This window comes from Lycorma delicatula, chromosome 1 (assembly GCF_047948215.1).
Source record: "Lycorma delicatula isolate Av1 chromosome 1, ASM4794821v1, whole genome shotgun sequence".
NCBI lineage: Eukaryota > Metazoa > Arthropoda > Insecta > Hemiptera > Fulgoridae > Lycorma > Lycorma delicatula.
Genome location: NC_134455.1, coordinates 80,660,943 through 80,684,460, shown reverse-complemented (window position 1 = coordinate 80,684,460; position 23,518 = coordinate 80,660,943). Strand labels below are relative to the sequence as shown.

The window sequence follows — 23,518 nt, the reverse complement described above, 5'->3', positions numbered from 1 at the left end:
CAAGGATTCTATTATTTGCCTTACTGTTGGGAGTGATTATAATGGCTGGAACTATAAAACAATTATGCCAGTTATAAAACTGGGTTAGATTCAATTACTCAATATGAGAGGTTAATCTTTCAGAAATTTATCATGTATTATGTGAAATGTACGAGCCTATAGTAAAGAGCAGGTGAAAGGTAAGGCAATAGTACCATGAGTTTAATGACGGCCGTACAAATTTTCATAATGAAGAGTGCAAGAACCTTTGTTTAGAAAGATGATCTTATTGAACAAGTTCAAGAAAACAAATAATGTACAATTAGTCTTTACATTTCACTGAAAACAATGTACTGAATTTTTACTGCAGAGCTAGGCTACCATAAACAGTGTGCAATGTAGATCCTGAAAATTCTGACTGACACATACAAAAATCAAAGGATAATACGTATCTATATGTACATGTTTGGCCCCTACATAAAGGGAAGTATATTTTTCCTATACAGTAATTGATAATGGAACATGAATTTCATGTCAACCCAACTATATTATTTTCTGCAACTTCTCAGATACAGAACACTTGTTACTAAATAAGCAATTTATTAAGTGTAGTATTTATTAAATGTAGTCAATCTGAGATAACTTTCTTTCACATTGGTTTGTAATATTTGGAAGAATAAAGAATATAAGAATTATCAGTAATCCAAACGGAAACTCATGCAATACTGTGTTCAAGTTCACTGAAGAAAAAAGAATTCAGCGTTTTTGTTGGTCGGAAGACTATGCCTACTGTCTTCTGGGTTAAAAAAGGTGTCCTACTGGTGCATTTTGTAGAGCTAGGAATAACAATTACAGTGGTGAGTGCACTGTGAAACACTTGCAAAACGAAGGTGTGCAAGCAGTTACGCAGGATGCTGTCATCAGGAATTTTTCCCATTCATGATAATGCATGCCCAAACTGTCAAGAATTTTCATCAATATGAATGGGAACTTTATAATAATCATCCTTACAATTCAGACTTCTGGGCTGTAGGCGATTACTATGGCTTAAACCAATGGTTTGGTTCTATATGGTTCAAGGGCAATGACAAGTTGAAAATAGCAGTTTTGAACTGACTAGATTGTGGATACCGGTGTTCTTTGGTGGTTGGGTTTCAATTAACCACACATCTCAGGAATGGTTGAACTAAGACTGTACAAGACTATACTTCATTTGTACTCATACATATCATCCTCATTCATCCTCTGAAGTATTATCTGAACAGTAGTTACTGAAGGCTAAAACAGGAAAAAAAAGAGTTTTGAACTGGCTGAAATCTCAGATGAGAAATTTTTATGAACATGGTGTAATACATACACACATACTACTATTTAATTTTATATTAATCTCACAACAAAAATAATTAAAAATATGATGTGTATGGCTGGACTGGTGATAAAACTTCTTGAGACATTATTGAAGTCCTCTTCTACACCATACCAATATAAATGAATAACATTTTCATTTTAATAATGCTCAGCTACAACTTTTATTTTTTGTTTGAAATCTATTTCATATTCCTGTGCAAAAGGTAGTGTGATGAATTAATAATCATAAAAAATTACTGATAGTTACAACTAAAATAGATAAATAAAAAATAATTTTAAAACCATTTTTATTACTAAAGTATTTTACACTTATTTGTTATGTAAGATTTTATGAACAAAATATGATTAACAATTTTTATGAACGCCAATCTTTCATTGCATAAAATTTATTTTAATGAATGAAGACATTTAAAAAAGTTCATATTAGATGAATTTCATTTCTTAGTTGATTTTTTCAATGATGTATGACTTGTTAATATCTTAGACAATATATGCAAAAAAAAAAAATTAATAAATAAAATTAGTTCAATTTGTTCTAAATTAAGATAAAAATAATTAGTTTCCCCACCAATAAATAATTATTATTTAATGTAACGATTAAAATTCTTGAATAATGTAGAATTCATAACTTTTGATTTTTTGGGTTAATGTTTATTGTTTCTCATTACAGATTTTTTTTTTAATTTTCACTTTTACTCAAAAAATTGATCATAATTTCTTTTCTACTATCAACAAATCAAATCTCAACAAAATGTTTTAATGTTATTTGAGTTCATAAAACAAATATGAAAAATTTTATTTGATATAATCATTTTTTTTTAGATCAAAAGGCCAATAGAAATGTCATTTATATTCTAATATTAATTAGATGTCTCCAATTCATAACCATAAATTTACCTAGTTTGTAACTGTCATAGAAAAAATATTCTTGAAACTATTTACGGCAAGCAAGTGTAGTTCAAGATTTAAAAAAAAATTTTGTAGTCCACAATTTTTTTACAGTTAGGAAATTCTACTTTGGTAGAAAGATATAATGTTAAGGTAGAAATTTATCATGATTTTTACTGTCATCAAATAGATATTCCTGGAAGAGTTTGTGGAACAATAAATATGTTACTTAAATGGTTTTTACTTTAATTCTACTCTAAAAACCTAAATGATGGATTAAAATTTTGATATGTCTTCCATGTTCATAGTAATTAGCAGGCCAATCCTTTAATGCTTTTCCCAGTCTACTCTAGCAAGATATTATAAATAATGAAATCTGTAGTAACATTTAAATTTATAACTATTCATAAAAAAAAGAAAAGAAAATGGAGATTTGGTAAATATAATCTTACAAACTTAAACAGCTGATGAAAACATACTTAAGGAAAAGGATAAGGTATCAAATAAATGATAATTAATATATGATATTATGAGAGTGATAAATAATAATTAATAAATTCTTCTGTAAATATTTGCAATCATGATACATATTTAGGCACAAACTGATATGTTTCAATTTAAATAATGAAGATATAGTTTAATAATTTTCAGTGAAAACATGATTACTCTTTCATGTCTTGCACAGCACTAAATAAGTCAATAAAAAAAACATACAATTCATACAAAATTTAAATAAATGGACAAAAATTAAAAAAAGTCTTTCGTTAAGAAAAAGGCACACTTATTTTGGTTTCACTTTTCTCTGTAAAGGCACACTCCCTGGACTTACACCTCCTAAAGGTCGTGCTGTGCTGCTTGATGTCTGGCTAGCATCACTCCTCTGAAAAAAAAGTCTGCCATAATTAACTGAACATTTACATACGATTAAATATTAATAAGATTACTATTATAATCTTAAGTCAATAATGTTAACACTTTCAGAAACCACTGAATTGTTTGAAAATATCAGAAATTAATGTAACTAAAGGATAACATGTTGATCATAATCAGAGAGTTGAAGGAATAAAGAGATAAGAATTTGAAGTAAGTTATGATTACACAAGTAGTTTGCAAAGCATAGGAAGATCAGTGGTAAGAAAAGATTAAGAGTATAAATGCAAGAGGGTTTTGTAAGATAGAAAGATGGTTTTACTATACAGTAGGAGGAAAGTAAACTACATGCTGTAGGAATTAAATTTCTCTCAAGTATGTCAGGTATGGCAACAAGATATATGATCATATGAGCAACGTAGATCTATATATGTAATATATAGATGCATTCATACATCTATATATTACTTACTTTATTATTCTCTTATATTACTTACTTTATTATTCACGAAGAACAATAAAAACAAGAATAAAAAGTTCAGAAATATAAAAGAGGATGAGAGAATAAAAAATGTTATTGAGAATGAATAAAGAGGAAAATAGGCAGACCTAGAAAATAGTAAATAGATAAAGTAAAAGGGTAACAAAATAAAATTGAGCTAAAACCAAATGAGGAACAATTTTCTATCTCTCTCATTGAAATAGATTCAGGAGCCTTTGGCTAATCTCCTGTCAGCTTTTTTTTTTAATTTTAGAACAAAAGTCTTGGAATCCTCCTTCCACAGATGTTTTAGAACCCAAGATGCTATGCAATAATGGAACAGGTGCTTCCATGACTGATACCCACTTTCAGAGCAATTTCATCAATCGTAAGATGCCAATGTTCTTCAGTGAGGTCACATACAGATCGATTGAATGTTACCATGTGTCACACTTGCCCTTGAACATCTATTGTTACTCTCAATTTCTATAGTTTCATGCATTCCTTAAATTTGCTGGTTCAGTTATATACTTGGATAAGTGACAACTTCAAACCCCCAAACTGTGCACATAATCTAGTCAAAATTTCAGAAGGTTTGAATGCCTTCATTCATGAGAAACTTTAAGATATCTTGCACAAAAAATGATGGAACCTCTTGCTCTGATATGACGGTACTGACCAGAAAGCAATGAATACTGAAGTAACTGGAGCGTCCAACCTCTACCCACATTTCCAAATACAATATCTCTCCACACTAGCCCACTCATGTTCATATGTGAGCCATAAACACAAAAGTCCAGTTAAAATTTGTGATCCTCATAATAAATGTGAGATTATTATTACTTTTATTTTAATAACCATATTTCCATGGTTTCTGAGATATAATTAATGAAATGTTCAGGGTCAGTCAACCTAAGTCTGTTTAAGACAGACGTATTTGTAACTGGGCTAATAGTCAGTACAATGATGCAAGTAAAAAAAAAATGATATGACTTACTGCAATATATAAATGAAAAATTTCATAATCAAATTAATTTTTCCTAAAACAAAAATAAATTGTATTTGTTTACAAACAAATAACAAATATGGTTCTAATAGAGTACGGTACTAAAATTGGTTTACATTCAATTAGTTCAAGACCATACTGTAAAATTGAGGCACTTGTCACTACTTACTAATGGGAGTAATCTGGGAGTAAAACTTATAGAATATTTTAAATATGCAAAAAACTCTATAAATAAAATGTAATAGAATAAAGTAGACTGATGTGTTATTTAGTTTATTTCACCCAAGATATCTAAATGTGAGTGGTATAAGTAGTTGGTATTCAAAAAAATAACAATCTTCATTTAACTTTAAACAAATTATTTTCTGTTGTAATAATAAATTCAAGGGATTAACAAAATTATCTACTTAAGGAATAGTTATATTATTACAATACTTATGTTTGCATACAAACAAAGAAATGAGGTCCACAGTTTCTTGGTTTTCACACAATGAACATAGGCTCCATGTCTCTCTTTTTATTTTCTCTGTTAGTTTTATCTCTCCATTAAAACAAATATTATTAACTTTAAATATACAATTTCTTGGGCAAATTAAATTTTATTTTTTCACAAAAAAATAAGTTTAATTACAATTATTACGTCCAAAAATTGATAACTAACAGGTTTATTCGTAACTGAAGTAATAATGAAGTATAAATATGTAGGGGGTTGTCTGAAAAGTCTTGAGCCAAACAAAGAAAGATGTATTTTTCTGTCAAATATAGTTTTATTTTCAACAAAGTCTCCTTTCAAGTCAATACACTTTTTCCAGAGATGCTCTAACCCCTTTAACCCTCCAAATAGTAGTTGGCATCTTTCTTCGCAAAATAAGCATTTACGTATGCGATAACCTTCTCGTCCGATGAAAATCCCTTTCCTCCAAGCAAAATTATAAGGTTAGAAACTACGAAAAAGTTGCTTGGGGCCAGATCTGATGAATACAGTGAATGGTCAACCAATTCAAAATGCAATTTGTGAATTTTAGCCATGGTGACCATTGAAGTGTGAGCAGGCGGATTGTACTGATGGAAAAGCACTTTCTTCTTTAAATGTTGTTTTTTGCAATTTCTGCTTTCAGCTTGTCAAGTAATTATACATAATACAGTTCCGTTATTGTTTTACCTTTTTGAAGATAATTGATAAACAAAATTCGGTTATTATCCCAAAAAACAGTTGCCATCATCTTCCCGGCCAATGGAATCGTATTTGCCTTTTTTGGAGCAGGTTCATCCTTTGCAGTCCACTGTTTTGACTGTGTTCCATCTCAGGAGTGAATCGATGGAAAAAATCTGACTAGTTTTGCTTAAACTGCTCCAGTAGGGGCTTGGGAATGTTCATTTGAATGTGTTTTTGATCAAAGGTGAGCAAGCGCGGCACCAAACGTGCAGATAACTTACGCATATCCAATTCTTCAGTTAATATGTGATAAACACATTCTTTTGATATGCCCACAGCCTCTGCTATCTCTCTAACTTTAATTCATTGGTCATCCAGTACAATTTGGTGAACTTTTTCGATGATGTTGGTGGTGGTTGCAGTTTTTTGCCATCCCAAACACTCGATCATCAACCAAGCTGGTATGACCATGTTTAAATTCAGCTGCCCATCTTTCCACAGTAACAAATGATGAGACAGAGTCCCCGTAAATAGTGTCCAACTCGGTTTATTTGTGTAGGCGTATTACTTTTCAAATGCAAATATTTAATGATGATGGCATGACATTCGATTTTTTCCATTTTCACAAAATCACTCACTATGACTTACTCAAACTATTATCAAACAACTGAAGGTCCAAAATGGCTGAAATTTTAATAAGTACCTTTCAATGCATCTGAGAATACATTCCCTAACTTTTGTTGATGAGTGCTTCCATCTTCATGTTGAGGCTCAAAACTTTTCAGACAACTCTAGTATGACCTCAAAAGTAATTTTTTTATTTAAATAAGATGCAGGAATACATTACAATAGGGTCTAAAAACTAGACTTCTAAATGTTGCATATAAGATTTATGCTTTCATTTTATACAATACTTAACTGCTAGTTGCAGCTGAAAACTTAATCAAAGCAGAAAAGAAAAAAAAAATTTTCATATTTTAAAAACATTTTTTTTCTTTTTGTTTAATATAATATACACATATTTCTTTTTAATATTATACAAATTCACACATCTAACAAAAAAAAAAGAACATAAGATAAGAATCAGGTAGGAAATGAACAACAGTATGGAAATTTATGGTGGTGTTTTTTATTGATTTGAAATTGGGTCACAGGAAAAGTAACTATTACTGTTACTAATTGGTTTTTTACTCATTTTTATTTTTAAAAATAAAAAAATAAAACTGAGTAAAAAACCAATGTTTTTTAAATTGTGGATGAATAACGCTTTGGTGTTATCATCATCTGAAATAAAATTTTATAGAAGAAAATAAATACAAAAAAAAACTAGAACTACCTTTAAAACTAAAAAATATTAAAAAAACTTACAACTAATATCACAGCTAAAATTACTTTTTAAAAAACACTTAAAACTAAAATCACAGCCGTATAACTAAAATTAAAAATACTAAAAATAAAAAGAATTTAATAGTCAAAAAAGGGTGTAAATGGCCCCAACTTGGATAACAGGAAGACTAAAAAATTAACATAAAAACTAAACCTACGTTAAAAATAAAATATTAAAAAACCAAAACTTAACAACTAATAACACAGATAAAATATCATTAAAAAACTTAAAACTAATATCACAATGGGAAAAGTTAACAATGTAAAATTTATTTATAAGGAAACAGTATAAAAAAATATATATATATAAAATTTAAATAAACATTAATAAATTTAAGTCCGGGAGAGGTGAAAAAGGCCCATCACAGACAGAATAAAAAAAATATAAATATCATAATTAAATGAAAAGAAAAACAGACACATTAAAATATGTCTTCAGCACTAAAATAAAAAATATATTCCACAATTTTAAATTTTGTGAAATATATTAACACTTCATAAAAACAGCAACACCCGATCTAAAACTACCTTATTATTGCCCAGGATTTGACGAATGTTCCTGGGCAATTTAAATTTACAATGCAAGGCCGCATAACAAATGCAATCCACAAGGATGTAACGCACAGTCAAATGGCAGTTGCATTGAGTGCATATTGGTGCATTTACTTTTGACATTACATATCCGTGTGTGACAATGGTATGGCCTAATTGCAATCAACAAAGGACTACTTCCTCTCGACAGAGTTTTCTGATATACAAGTCCCATGCCAACACAGTGTTTTTAATGTATTGGAGTTCATTATCCACTGTGGCAGTCTGGTCACCTTGCCACTTTGCACGAAGAGTGTATATTACACAACTGATAAAATCGCATGTAATAACACGATTGGTGAAAGAAGGTTGACTACATGAATCTTAAGCAGCAGAATCTATGCATTCACTGCCCACAATTCCTACATCAGATAGAGCAGAAACTCATTTGTGTTACGATGGTTTAACTTGGCGATTACGTAATAGATTTCGGTGACCAGAGGATGTTTAGAGTAAAAATCTTCTAAAGCTAGCAGTGCACTATATGAGTTGCTACAAATAAGGATATGATAGTATTTTGGATTAATGATATTCAAAGCCTTATTGATGGCATACAGTTCTACATTAAATACACTTGTAATATTAGGTAGACCAAATAAATAGATTCTACTATTAAAAATAAATGCGCATCCAGCGGTATCATTCTGTTTTGAACCATCTGTGTATAATATTGCGTCTGAGTTTATTTTGGAGAATATGATGAAAATTTTGCTGAAAGACAATAGGTGGTGTTGACCATTTCTTGTATATGGTAAGGTCAAAATGACATTTATAAGGTTGATTCTCCACAAAGGATATGAAAAGGAATATGTTGCAAAAATAAGAGTTATGTCTATGTTTAAAAGCTACAGTAACCGCTGGGTATATACATCCATAGGTGAAGTGAAACGTGGATGGTCTTCATATCTTTTAAATTAGTATTTGCAAGACCTGCAGTAAAAGCCGGGTGATTCGGTTGCCCTTTATGATGGGGAAAGTAAGATGCTGAAAGTTGGTCATGTCTACCCCAAAGTGATGGTTTACCGCACTCAACAAGTATGCTAGTGACAGGGCTTGATCTAAAATCCCCTGTAGCAAGACTAAGGCATGATGTGCAGCACCTAACAGAAGAAGAACAGGCAATACAACCATAATCCAAATGGGAACTAAATAAGGAATAATAAAGTTGCAACATACATGACCTATCAGGTCCAAAATTGGTGCTGCTATGATCCCATAGCATATCTAGCTTTTTGGAACATTTTGTTTTTAACTGTTTTACTCATGTAAGATGGCTGTCAAAAAACAAACCTAAAAATTTAATATGACGAGACTCAGCAATTTACTCTTCATTCAGAAAGATTGGTGGTATTATAAAAGGGTCCCACAAGCGAGAAAAGACTACACATTTTGTATTCTTAGGTGAAAATGTGAAGCCTGTAACCTTGGATCAAGTTTCAAGGCAAGAGATATTGTGTTCTCTAGTGGTCTCTCTGCTGTGGCTGTCAAATGGGAAGTAATATATATGGCAAAATCATCAACAAATAACAAACATGAATTCTTTCATGTTCTTTCATATTCTTCCTCCTAGCATCTAAGAATACCCGACAACATAGTGCTCTAGCCTTACAGTACAAAGTAAGATGTTCATTTGTTGGCATGCAGTTAAATTTTTACAGTGCCTACCATTGTTTGCTAATAGTGTTTTTGCAATCAAAATTCCATCAAGAAACGGAAGAACACCTAGGGTTTCTTGATGTTTGTGGGATATATCTACTAGCATTCTCAAGTATCAGAGATGTAAAAGAGGTAAGATGTAAAAGAGGTAAAGGGTGTCTGCACTATCATCATACTGTGACGGGAAGGCTTTACGGTAATCGTTCCAATCTACCTTTTCAACAACCCATCTCTGTGGTCTTTTATTCATCTTGTGGTCGATACCAAAAGTTATGGTAATTGGCCTGTGGTCACTGCCATGTAGGTCATCACAAGCAAACCAATTAAGATGACGGAGTAAATTTGGTGAGCATAAGGAGAAGGCGATGTTTGATAATGTACCAGACAATGAGGACATGAATGTGTATCACTCATCATTAAATAGACAAAGGTCCAAGTCTTGTCTCACTCAGTTTGTCATATTTCTTTGAGATGAGCAGAGATATGAATCCCAGGAAATATGGGGGATATTGAAGTCTCCTACTATTAACGACAGTAATGGGATTTGTGTGAGGAGATTTAATATTTCTAGAGCATTGAACTCAGAGTTCAATGAGAAATACAAATCGTAGATATGCAATTTAAAGGACATTGAGATTTTTACAGCAACAACAGGAATGAGGGTAGCTAGTGGTATCCTTGTAGCCGACACCTCATTTCGTATGAAAATAGCAACACCACCACTCTTTCTATTGTCTACAAGACAACTGTGTCTCTCACAAGTATAGCCTCTAAGTGTTACCAAATCTTTTTGTAAGATGTGTGTCTTGGAAGCACATTATTAATGATTCATGTGCGCGCATCAGCATTCTATCATCTTTAATGAGGGAGTGGAAACCTCTTAATGTTCCACTGAATAATGCCAATAAATAAAAGGTAGTTAGATGCAGATATATACATAAATATAAGACAAAATTAGTTATAGGTGATCTGGTTACCTTTTTGCATTAGAAATGTTGTGGGTTGTGGATGAAAGATCATACCAGAACCGACAGGTCACCCACTTTTAAAGTTAATATAAGGGAAGGTGTAAATTCTTCCACACCGTTCTGTCATTTCTTTATTCTTTTCACCTCCACAACTTCCTGTTTAGGAAGATCATCAGCTATTTCATTTATATCCATCTCCAGAAGGTTGTGGCAAAAAATTACTTCCACTTACAAACTTCACACTTATGTTTGTCACCAAATTGCTGAGATGTAACACAGAGCGACTCTGCTCATCATTAAAAGTTTCTGTCAGAATCGTTTCATCTCGTAGTTCTCTGATATTCTTCAGAGAACCACTTGAACCGTTTACACATTTGTTAATCAGGAAAGGCGAGACCTTTTGGAGGAAGTCACCCTCCTGATTATTCCAAAGAACAACAAAACAAATATTCTTATATTTTAGATTTGATTTTTTTGAATTCAATATACTCTCTTCTGCAGTAATATTATCCTCGTCAGACAAAGCTGACCGAGACCTTTTTACTATAGTGAAATTGGTGGTTTTTTTCAGATGGACCACCAACCATCATAGGATTTATTTGTGGACTTGAAATTTTGATCCCATGAGTACCGGCGACATAATAGACCACTCCAGCAGAGCGCACTTGTACTGGAGCTAGAGCTAAATACAACAACTGGGTTCACTCAGGTGCCTAGAGGACATTGTTTCAGATTCACTACATACAGCCATTCACCCATCAGCACGATAGTTTCCACCTTGGGTTACAGTTGCGTTTTGTAAGATGTCGCAACAACATTGATTGTAAATGTAAGAAGGAACAGTGTAGGATGTTGTTGTGGAGTTTTTTAAGGGTATATGTTGTAATTTGTGTACTGTTCTTGGTGTAAAGTATGTGCATAATGTAAAGTGTTCTGGAGCTCTGGATGTAGTCGGAAGAAAGGATGCAGACATTAGGGCCATAAGGATGCCAATCCCCAAAGTCTTAAAGAGTAAGACTCCCCATTGGGGTGTAATTTATTGTAATATACTCCCAGTGATGATAATAAATATGCTAAGGCATAACAAAGTGAATCAATTTAAATAAAATTTCTGTTAATGAGTACAAATAACTGTTATGGAGATGAAATTTCTATATTAACTTACAGTTAATATGAAATTTCATATCAGGGATAAAGAGTTAAAGGAGATTCAGTGGATTACTTCATCAAATAGAAAGACAAAAAACTATAAATTAAAAAGTATTTTTCATTTCCCCCAAAAATAATATGTATTTTAGATAATTAATATTTGTTTTAATAGAAGAATAAATCTAAGAAAATAAAAACTTATAAAATCACAAGCATCTCAAACATACACACACACACCCACACACACACATACGCACACAATCAAACAGTAAAAAAATTAATTATAAAAAATATAATAATCAATGAAACTGATAATTACAGCAGGTGATGCTCGAGGTAGAGTATTACTGCTGGAAACTCTAGAGAGAGGTCGCTGCTCATTCCCACCACTGACTGGAGGCTTAGCATTACGCTCCAGGCTGAAACAAAATATTTCAATATGATTAATTAAATCAATAATGTACTCTGTTCACAGGCTTTCCAGTTTCAGGATTAGAGTGAATGGGAACTAAAAAAAATGATATCAAGTAAGTTTTGTATAAATAAATAAGGATATGTATATTAATTAAATATCATCATCCATGAAATCTATTTATTCATAATTTTTATGTACTTCATTTAGATAACACTAGGATTATTAAGAAATATTATGTATAGGCACCCAAAATTAATTAATTGTTAACAAAAATGGGATTTGCAAAACAAGAGATCAATATTATAACATTCATCAAAATTAACAATACCAGAATTGCATTCAATCCACCAAGAAAAAAAGAGTCACTACCTTAATAAACTATAATACTCATTGTGCCAGTAACAACTGCAAAAAAAGCCAGAGAATTATTTACAAAATATACTGGAACAGAATCAAATAGAAGTATTAATAAACAGTTTCCAATATTTCTGAAAAGTATCAGAAAGACATGCATACACATAAACTAATCATAAATAAATCAAGTATAACAATAAAATCAGTTTGGATTTATTCTAGGATCAAACAATCTCAATGTAAATTAATGTGTATTTTAATCTCCTTGCTGTATTCTAATTTCCTTTTTTCAAATAAAGGAAAAATTGAAAAAAACTGACAGTAACAAAATACTGAGTGACTTTAAAGTTGAGATTTGAGGATAAGTGTGTTTGAAAAGTGGCAAGAAAACTTTTAGATAATGATTAGATCTCTTATTTTGATACTACGTGAGAAAAGGCAAAAAAAAAATCTGATTACAAATAAAAAAGTAATCAGATTAGAAAGAGAGTGATGTTTTTGCAGTTCCGCAAAACTATATTACCTAAAAATGTTATTAATTAATGCAATATATCTATCATAATGAATGAAAATGTTAGCATACTGGCGTGTGTGTGTAATTATCCAATGCAGTATGTAGATTAAATATCTTCATCTGAGAAGAATTAATTGAGGGAATTTAATTTTATTTTAAAACAATAAAGTTTTTCATTTCAAGCTATGTATGTAATTCATATAGTACGTAAAAAGATTTATAATGCAAATTTCTCTCCATTCTATAGCATAAATTTATTAATAAAATTTGAGCACAACAAAAGATTATATCAAAATAAATAGAAGAATTGGTGTTAAAAGGAACCAGAGATTTTCAACAACCTTCTTCTTAAGGCTAACCTGAACAAAATGTGTTACATCATTCATGAAAAACAATAAATATTTATTAATAAATGAGTGTAATTTTTGAAAATATATTATATAAGATCTTTATCTGAACAATATTTTATAATGACAAATTTAAACATCATGCTATAATAATGTAACACACATATTTACAAAACAATAAACAATTTTTTTTTTCAGAAACAAAAACATTAAATTTTGTTAAAAATCTAGCTTCATACCACTAGTTTTATTGAATTACATAGAAAGCATGTTTTTTGTTTTAGTATTATAATGTACTATTTGAAGGTAAATTATGAGCAGGAAATTATATTAAAGTATCACAAACAACCATTTTTATAAGATATACAAGCTATATCTTGTAAATTAAACGTATATCTTGTATATTAAAAAATTCTGAAATTTATTTTTTGTACCTAACTATGACCTAGTGAGCCTTATCTCCTCAGAAGGACTTTTATCCTGAGCCAATGCATTGCTTCCAAAACCAAGGACTAATTATGTCTACATGCAAATTCCTTTTAATTTCTTCAAACATCCTACATGATAATTCTTCTTAGAGGATTTCAGTTTCAGGAAAAAGTTGCTACAGCCATATTGCATGTAAGCTGGTGAATTTTTGTGAAGTAGGATCAAATTTTTTCTATAGAAATCAGTTTTTTTCTTTTTACTTTTCTTTCAGACATTTCAAAATTTTCAAGACATCAGTGTAAGATCCCATGATATGATTTCCACATTTGACTTGACCTACTGTGCCTTTTTTTGTGGTTATAGCAAATTTTTCTGATCCATTGTAAAAACTGCACTTCTGTTTCCACATTGTACTGATGATTCACATGTCATTATCTAATCCTTTTTATATGAATAACCACAGAAGAATGATATAACCAACAATTGGTCATGAAGTATGCCATGATCAGGACCACTTACTGGACAATGCACGTCTTCCATGTAGGTATACTAATAAAAAAGGTTTCATAACTTTTGATCAGAGTATTGGAAGTCATGCCTACTCTATATCCACTGTCTTATGAAGAGGAGAGAAATATTATTTCATAAATCAAAAACATGTACAGGTTACATTGTCAGTTAAAAAGATTTGTACAAGGATAAAAACATTGATTAAAAGTTAAACAGAACCTTTCATAGGAAAATAATCTCGCCATTTCATATTTCATTTTATGTGCTACCAAATTTGTTGTTAAGAGTAAAATTCACCAGAATCTGAAATCAAAGTTTCTACTTTACTGAGGGAAGATTAACAAAGCTAAGTTTTCTGCATACAAGTAAATATTTTATAAAAAAAAAATAATATTTATCACTATCCAAGTCTGAAGTATATGAATCCTAATCTTTAAATCCTTTACCATTAAAGATATGAAGTTCACATTCAACATTACTGTACATAAAAATCTGTTCATATGATACAAGACTTTTTGGTAAATTAATCAATGGGCAAACAATAAAATATTAAAGCTAGCTATCAGCAGCCATATAACTTCATTATTAGATGAGACAATTCTATATCTTTACTGCTTTATAATTCTTATGATTATATGAATACATACTGTGTTATATGTATGAACTTAAATATAATTAATTTTAAAAATAATACTATATTTTTCACAAAAAAAACCCATAAAAGATTAATAAAATAAAGTGTTAAGAGTTTTGATAGTTAATAGATAAACTAAACAACTTTCATAAGTTTATTAAGTTTTTAAGCCCAATTTACATTCTCCTTAATCTATTTTTAAAAACTTATTTATCAATTTTTAATTTTTTGTGAAATTCTAAATCTTTTTATTTTATGAAAGATTGCTATTTAAAAGCCGACATAAGTCTAGTGAAACAATCTTTATCATGTTGGTGATTTTTTTTTGTTCAGAAAAACAGAAAAGTTTTCTCTAATTAGTAATTAAATTAAATATGTGTTCATATCTTAGTGAACCAGATCTCCTTAGTGGTCCACAAATTATGCACACATTTAGTGGATATACAAGAGCTGTAAAACAATGGATTGAGTTTTAAAATTCTTTTGTACTATAAATTACTTATTAGAAATGTTGTATCTTCCCTGTATTCATCTCCCTAGACCATGTCTTCCAACTATTGCTATTGCTAACCAAAAAAATGCTACAAAAAAAAGAAAAAAAGGGGGTATAAATGAGAGCACCTATTATTATTGGCTTACTGTACATTTTTAAATGTGTTTTGATTGCTTTTTGCGATGATAAGGTTAAGAATTAATTCAACTCACCTTTCTACCACACTCTAAATACATTTGCCTAAAAACATATTACCTGCAAAAACACCAACTAACACATTCTGATGAAAACAGCCGAAGTAATAAATTAATGAAGACAGACAAATGAGTGAATGAAAGTGTTTTGACATGAGTTTTAAGAAATTTGTGTTTAATAAATTTGTTTAATTTTAATTGTTGACTGTTACAGGCAAAACCTTAACAAATTATGTGTTATAGTATTTAATAATCATCTATTTGCCGTTTAAGAATTTAATATTTATCTCATGATCATAAAGCAGTACACCTCACCCAATATAATATATTAGTTGGCTCCTGGACAGTGGTTGTACTTTGACTGTCATAAATCAAGCCTTTAGCATTCCACATCCATATTGTTGCCCAAATTTTAACTGCAAGAAGATCCTACTTTTGTATATTTTTAAGATGAAATTAAATTATAAAATTTTAATTGAATAATTGGAAACTGTATTGCTCTAAATTTTACAGAAGTAATGCAGTTATGCAGTCAGTTGTGGCATTATAATCTGTCATATTTTTTTCTCATTTGGCTGTGTACATCTGTTCTTAGTAATGGTGTGTTAATCAAAATCAATGTCAAACTAACTGAAAATTTATCTTCTATTTTTACTTTAGCCATAGTAGTATAAGGAAAATCTTAGCTGCTGAAACATGTTTATTTAGGGCTTAATCTAGCATTTACTTGTTATGTAATCTGAATCATCTTTTAAGCAGATCAATTTTTTTATACAAAGAGATATAATTAAAAGGACTATAACAAAAATTCATTTAATCCTGAACTTAACAATACGTAGTGAACAGATAAAACAATAATGATGGGAAAATATACACGATTATTTTTCTTTTTATTCTTAATACTTGCAAAGGAAGACTTATGCTAAGTATAAAAAAATGTTTATACACTACAAAATAAAAAAAAAACTTACTAAATTTAAATAGATACTTACATTTGTACAATAGTTGGTGCAGCATTGGAAACAACAAATTCTGTTCAGTTAAACGTTTTAACAGTAATTGTAAAAAAAAAATGAACAATAAACTCATGTTAAGCACTGAAACTACAATATTTAGGTATGGCCTAACAATTTCTGCTTGCCCAGAAAAGTACTTTTGTTGTTATTATTACCAAATAACAGCACTAGACTAAGTAAAAAAAAAATAAAAATATTAATCAAAGCATAAAATGAATTAAAAACTGTTCATTCAAATAAGAGATTAACATAAAAAAACAAAACGACCATTGAATTAGAATGTGATCTTAGGTTCAGAAAGAAAATCTCTGTAAAAGTGTTAAAAAAATACCTAAAATTGTATCACTATAGTCTTTTCTCCAACTGAGCTTAAGTACTGTATGTGTGGATTTATACAGAAACAGTTTTCTGCGGAAAGCAAGGCATTTATATCTAATACACACTAATTTGATGTTTTGCATGAAGTTTCATGCTTTTTTTTATAATTAAAATGCATGTAAAGCATCTCAGATAAAAGTGGTAAAAGCAGTTAGAGCTGCTTTCTCTGAAAATAATGATGTCATTATACAACCGGTCCCTGCAGTGAACAGAGTGAAGATGTCATTTGTAGGGATGAATATTAACTGCATTTTGGCAGGGTTGGCATGCTGCTGATGTGCAGCAGTGTCTCACTCTGTGAGAAGGCATGACGAAACTATTTCATACTTTACTATTTCTGTTGGCATGGAATCTGAGTCACAGTTAAGCATTACTTCAGAGGATGAGATGAATGATTTGTAGCGTGTGTGAAAATGCCATGCCTGACCGGGATTCGAACCCGGGACCTCTGGGTGAAATAATACCTTGTAATGTAAAAGTACACACAGCTTTAAACTGCTTAAAAAGTATAAATTAAATCATTTTGTAAACTATTTCTAAAGAACTGTAACAATTATGATTTTTTAAACATTTATTCATCAGTTTTGTAAACCAGATAACTGCTGAGAGTCCAAATAAAGAATAAAATATGTAAAAAACTTTACTTATATATTCTATTATATTTTGCAGTATGTCTGTGTTTTCTTGTCATTTATGTTTTTATTGAATTAGTAATTTATTAAATTACTATCGCGGAAGACTATTTATCTTATCGATAGAAAAGAATTTATCATGCAGAAAATAAAATTTTTGCTCTATACAGAGTGCTTCCTTGTAGCTTTTCACAAGTAGTTTAAACTGGGCGTTTAGTCAATTTTTTTTTTTTGACTTTTGGAGGAACACAGATCTCCTTGACTGGGACTGATACCATCATTGTTTTTTTGGTCTACTTTAAGAGATGGATAAAATCAATTTAAACTGGGAAAACCCTTAACCAGTCACCTGTGAGGGTCAGTGGACTCAGGCGAAATAAAGTGACGAGGGTGTATCATCCTCCATGACCAAAGTGGCAGTTATGGAGTTACCCACTGGTGCACCTCCTGTAGTTACAGTGGAAAAGTATAAGGCCACAGATCAGAGACCTAACTGAAGGCATGTCCCGAGTGAGGAAGATGAGTCATAAAACAGTGACCTGGTGACTCTGTCTCCCGGTTGGAGGAAGTAGTGAGTTGTTTACACCGCTACAGACAAAAATACAGAATGGTTGATACGCAGTGGAGGCTGATCTATCCAAGCTCTTGCATAAACAAGTAATGTATGAAATTTTTACAAATTTCATATATTACTTGTTTTATAGAGATGCTCAAAGCATCTCAGCATCTCTAAACCACAAAAATGCATATTTATTATAATAGTTAATTCTTTGATGTAAATTTACTTTAGAAATTGATACAAACACCTCTATCTATTCTATACAAATAATAAAATGAAACTAGGGTCATCTCTATGCATTTATCATTCAAAAACTACTGGACACATTTTAATAAAACTTTGCAGATTTATTCCTTAGAGGCTTAGTCATTATCTCCACTTAGAATTATCACAAAACTTCCAATAGGGGTTAAGATATTAAAGATATTCATAAAGGAAAAAATTAATCCTTTAATATAATGAAGTAAAATGATTAATTTTTTTCTTTAATGAATACCTATCAAATATTTAATATTTTATTAATTTATTATTATTAATAATAGTAATTGCAATAATAAACATAATTAGCTTAAATTAGTACATATAGCAAATTTTATGGGTTTTGATTGTTTATTTTGGCAGTTGATAATGGGTTGTCAATAGTTAAAAAAATATGTCTTCAAGATAGAAAAATAATCTTTCTTATTATTCAAAGTCTGCTATAAAAAATGAGAGTATTTCAGCTCTCTGAAACAATTGAAGTGTGTGATTCCTGACTGGAAGTGATTCCTCTTGATGGGAAGAGTAAGTTAAGCGAGCATTGATCAGCTAGTTATAGAATAACATTGTTCACTGCTTGGAAAGTATTCAAGCAAATTTACAGCAAAAATTACAAACTACCTTCTCTCAGTATAGTAATTTTATATCAGAAAGCTGATAAGGGTCATAAGCAGGGTGATTAAGGTGATAAGGGTGGTTAGTATTATTAACATACACAGCAACAATTAGTTTTTAAAATAATCTAATAAAATTTACTATTTAATTACAAATATTAATGGTACCAAGAATAATTAATCATACTGTTATACAGTTGACAATTTCACCACAAAAAGACCATTTTGATAACCAATTAGTAACAAAAAACGAAATAGTCTATAATTAATGCTTAACTCTGAAAGTTATTAGTAACATGTATGAGCTATTTGATTTTGGTTGTACATTGAATATATTACAGAATTACCATACCAAAGACTTATCTTTTGTGTTTCTTTCCCTCAAAATACACAAGACCTCAACCTCCAGACCTGCATTAAATTTCTTCTGGCTTTTTTATTTTTATTTATCTTATTTCACAAGAATGAGAGTAAACATTAATTAACAAAATATATTTCTAAGTGTCTTTGGAACAAAATTCATTTTTTAAGTTGACTCTTACATTAGAGAACAAAAGTTTTGGTGATATTCTCAAAAAAATATGTGAGAATAGATCCTCTGGTTGCAAGTATTCATGTTGAAAATGACATACAAAGTTACAAGATCTTGAAAAAAGGACTAAAAATAATATACCTTTTTCCTTTACTACTGACTGTAAGTTTCTAGAAAACATTTACAAACCATTTATCAAATTTCTTTGAGTTTGTAATGATAAACTACATAGTTCTAAATCCAGCCAGCATCTTTTTTATACAGGGTCGGTTCATCTGAGGGATCACATCCAACTAAGTACCTGCCACAACATCCACAGACTAAACAGAAATAAATATTTAAATGATTCACTTCTAAAGCTCAATTGGTAGAGCACTGGCTGAATAAGTAATTAAAAATCCAGGTATGGTAAATGTTTAGGTCTTTAAATTTTTTATTATTTCATCTTCTTATAAACATGCAAAAGCCTATTTGGCACTGAATCATTAAAAACCAAATAAAACATATTAAATACATACATTAATGAAATAGTGTAATATAATGATAAAATCACAAATAAAGCAAGGGTTAAAACATAGCCTACTTTAAGCTAATTAATTTCATTATGATATTAATGTAATATTAAAAAAAAGAAAACAAATTGCAGTACACGATTATTTTATTTTTTATTAATATAAATAGTAAAGAACAAGCATACCTATTTCCTCTAGAGGTAGATCCTGACTTCTTAAATATTCCAGTCAGGCGATCCTTAAGATCACGTTTACTAATATGTTCTGCATCAGGTACTGTACTGAGGCTAGTATCAGAACCCTGATCTAGCTGCAACAATCAGTAAAAATAAAAACGTTTATTAAATAATACACTGTATTTTATTATTTCTTATATACATATACATGTATATCACAAACAACAAAAAAAAAATCTTAATCCCATAATTCATGCAGTGATATTTTAAACTGCTCATTAAATTGGGGGGAAAAAAAGGATATTTATGATTCTGGAAAATTAAATATAAACCTAATTCTGCATTTTTGTTTTAATTTACAGTAAAATTAAAACCCTTACAATTTACTACAACTTCTATAAGATATTTCTTCCTTTTTGCAATTCCTTGTACGAAGTACAAGGAAGTATTGTTAATTGCAAAAAATTTCAGTTTTCAGATTTTAACAGAAATATCCAATTTGATCATCCCTGAATCCATTTTGACTAGTCGGTGTGATGTCTGTACATATGTATATCTCACATAACTCAAAAACAATTAGCCATGGAATGTTGAAATGTTGAATTTAGTATTGTTTGGGATTTAGCCCAAAATAAAAAAAAAATTGGATTACGGACTTTTTATTAACTGCAGTAATAAACTCTCATTGAGATCTTTTAAACGATATATCATAAGTGGTATTTATTTTCATTGGTTCCAGAGTTATAGCCAAATGAAATTTTAATTAATTCAGATATTTAGATCTTACAAGGGCACGTCAGATCAAATCTGACTTCATATACATATATATTTTTTTTTTTTTAATTTAAATATGTTGATTTATTAATAATTAACCTGTGATTGTAAAAAAAAAATATTACAATAAATAATAATTCAATAACAAAAAAAAAAGAAAAAAAATTAATAAAAAATATATGTATTTTAATAGGCATATAAGGAAGTCATGTGGTGGCCATATCAGATTGTTTTTTTGAAATAAATTCTATAAAATGACTTTAACTAATGTAAAAGTTTTTTGTGATTTCTCTGAAAATGCATTTTTCTGAAAAGTTACAACTGATAATAATAATTAATGCAAACAGAATTTTAAGTGGATTTTATGAAGAACTGCAAAACAATTAAATCCATCTCTATATGAAAACATTATTTTTAGTAATTTTCTGAGGATGTGTTTGTGTAAACAAATTCAGTATAGAATTCAGCATAGACCTTGGACAGAATTCAGTAAAAAAGTGTTTTATGTATAAAACACTTTGCAAAATTTTGACCGAGAGTTACCTTTAATAATTATGGTTTTCTCTGAGAATGTCACATAATTCAACATGCTCTTCACTAAATTAGATTGAAAGATTCAATGGTTTTAATTGTGAGCTAAAAATGTGTTCAGAATTTCTTCATAAATAGGAATAACAGCAGGAAATAGGAACAGAACATAGAAACATTCAATGCATGCATGTCTAATGCATGCATTGAATCTAAAAAAGCACCACCTTGCAGCAGGTGATATTAAAAAACTGAATAAGAATCATGTAAGCTAACTTTTCAGTTTTTTAAAGTGTTTTCTATTAAGATTCATAAAGTATTTGAAAATTTACTGATTACTACTTCATTCTCCGAAAGAATCTAATACATAATTGCAAACAACATTCAGGTATTAATAATTATTATAAATGAGAAAAATAATTAACAGTCCATACTTGACTGGCTGAACCGCCTCCATAGTCACTACCATCTTGATCTATACTTCTTGATGATTTTGTTAATTTCTTTAGTTTACCAAACAGTCCCTTCTTTTTCTTTTTCTCTGTGCTAGATGTTATCACTTCACTTTGTGTTGAACCACCAGATAATCGACTAAATAAGATAAAAAAGAAAAATAACAATCAAAGACATCAATAACACATCATGGATAATTATTATTAAAAATATAACTGATGTGTAAAATCTATCATACTCAAAAATTTATCTGATTCCTCTGAAATCTTACCTCATCAAAGTTAATATTTTGTTTATAAATCTGTAATCAACATTAAGTACCATTTTGTTAATATAATTTTAAATATATAAAAAAAATGATTTCTCAGCGTAACCATTACTGCATTACTATTGAGTAACTTACTAATAATATGTTTCATGACACCTTTTTTCCCCACCCTTCTATATAAAACTTACCAAAATTTTGATTACATCTCCCCATCATTATGTAATGCAAAAACAAGTTTATTTTCCCTTTATGTTGAAAATAAATATTGCAGATTTGTAAAGTATAATGATGAAAATGGTTATCCAACAAAAAAACTGTTTAAAAGAATTTTTCAGAAAGAGAAAAAAAAAGTAAAATAACAGTATTTATCACATCTAAATGGAAATAGACTGCTACAATTTAAAGGCAGGAAAAAATTAATACACTTTAGTCAGACACAGTACGTTTATATGTCATAGTATTATTTCATCCTCAACTTTATCTGTTTCACAGTATTTGAAGCAGACTACATGTGTCTTATTAAATTCTGAAACTTGGTTGTAGATTTGTCAAACTCTAATGCTGGTAAAAGTAATCATAATTTCAAAACTTAGATATCTACATATAAAACACTGTAGATTCTTTCCATATCTTAAATAAAGATGAACCTACTACTAGAGACAAGACAAATCTACTACAGGCAGGTAGGACATTTTAAAAGTTATTTATACCACTAAAGATTGACACTGACAAAACCTTTTGCAATTTTTTTCAAACATAAATTTTATTATATGTATTAGGTAGCAAATTGGGGTATATATCTTTTTATCCTGAGTAATGCTTCAATAAAAAAAAGTAATTAACTCCTTCTAAATGTTATGCAATATTATTTATTACATTGTTAATACTTTGAAATCTAAAGTACATTTTTGTAACTCTTATTTCTTTTCTCTATTCTTTTTTTTTATTGGGTTGTCATCTCAATATGGAAGGTTTTAATAATTAATAAATAAACATTTCTGAAAAACTATGTTGTCATTTACCAACAGTATTTACTATTTTTTATAGATTTCAAAAAGAGTTATTTTTTTTAATGAAAAAAAATTCAAAATGAATAATTTTTTATGAACAAATCTTTTTCAGTTCTTAATCACAGAGAACAAATACATATGTGAGTTGTAGAAACTGAATGAAGAACCATTTATAATAATTTTTTTCTACTAATCAGTCAAAAGAAATTAAAAATATATTTGATAAAAAAAAAACATACACACACACAAACAATACCTGTCAAGACTTGGATCTCTTCTCATAAATTTTGCTTCATATGCTTCATCAAGTGACTGAATACTAGTTAAACTTCCTTCAGTTTCATCTTCAGTCTTCCAAATTCCCTAAAATAACAAATTTGATATTTTTTAAATTTCAATATTTATTCATGTTTTTAAAAA

At 29.6% G+C, this 23,518-nt stretch overlaps 1 protein-coding gene across 6 annotated transcripts in view; it reads right to left on the bottom strand.

The window, feature by feature from the left end:
• Nucleotides 1-2,757: 2,757 nt before the first annotated feature.
• Nucleotides 2,758-23,518, bottom strand: part of LOC142319510 (uncharacterized) — a 341,658-nt gene continuing 320,897 nt past the window's right edge. For 5 of the 6 annotated variants that reach the window (XM_075356870.1, XM_075356889.1, XM_075356902.1 and 2 more), the window contains 5 exons: nt 23,355-23,461; nt 21,802-21,958; nt 20,075-20,199; nt 11,818-11,917; nt 2,758-3,115 (listed from right to left, as the gene is read on the bottom strand). In XM_075356870.1, the coding sequence (XP_075212985.1) occupies nt 3,017-3,115; nt 11,818-11,917; nt 20,075-20,199; nt 21,802-21,958; nt 23,355-23,461 (588 nt within the window). In that variant the 3' untranslated portion in view covers nt 2,758-3,016. Of the gene's footprint in view, nt 3,116-11,817; nt 11,918-14,286; nt 14,371-20,074; nt 20,200-21,801; nt 21,959-23,354; nt 23,462-23,518 lie in introns of those variants that run through there. The other variant, XR_012755208.1, reaches the window with a different exon arrangement.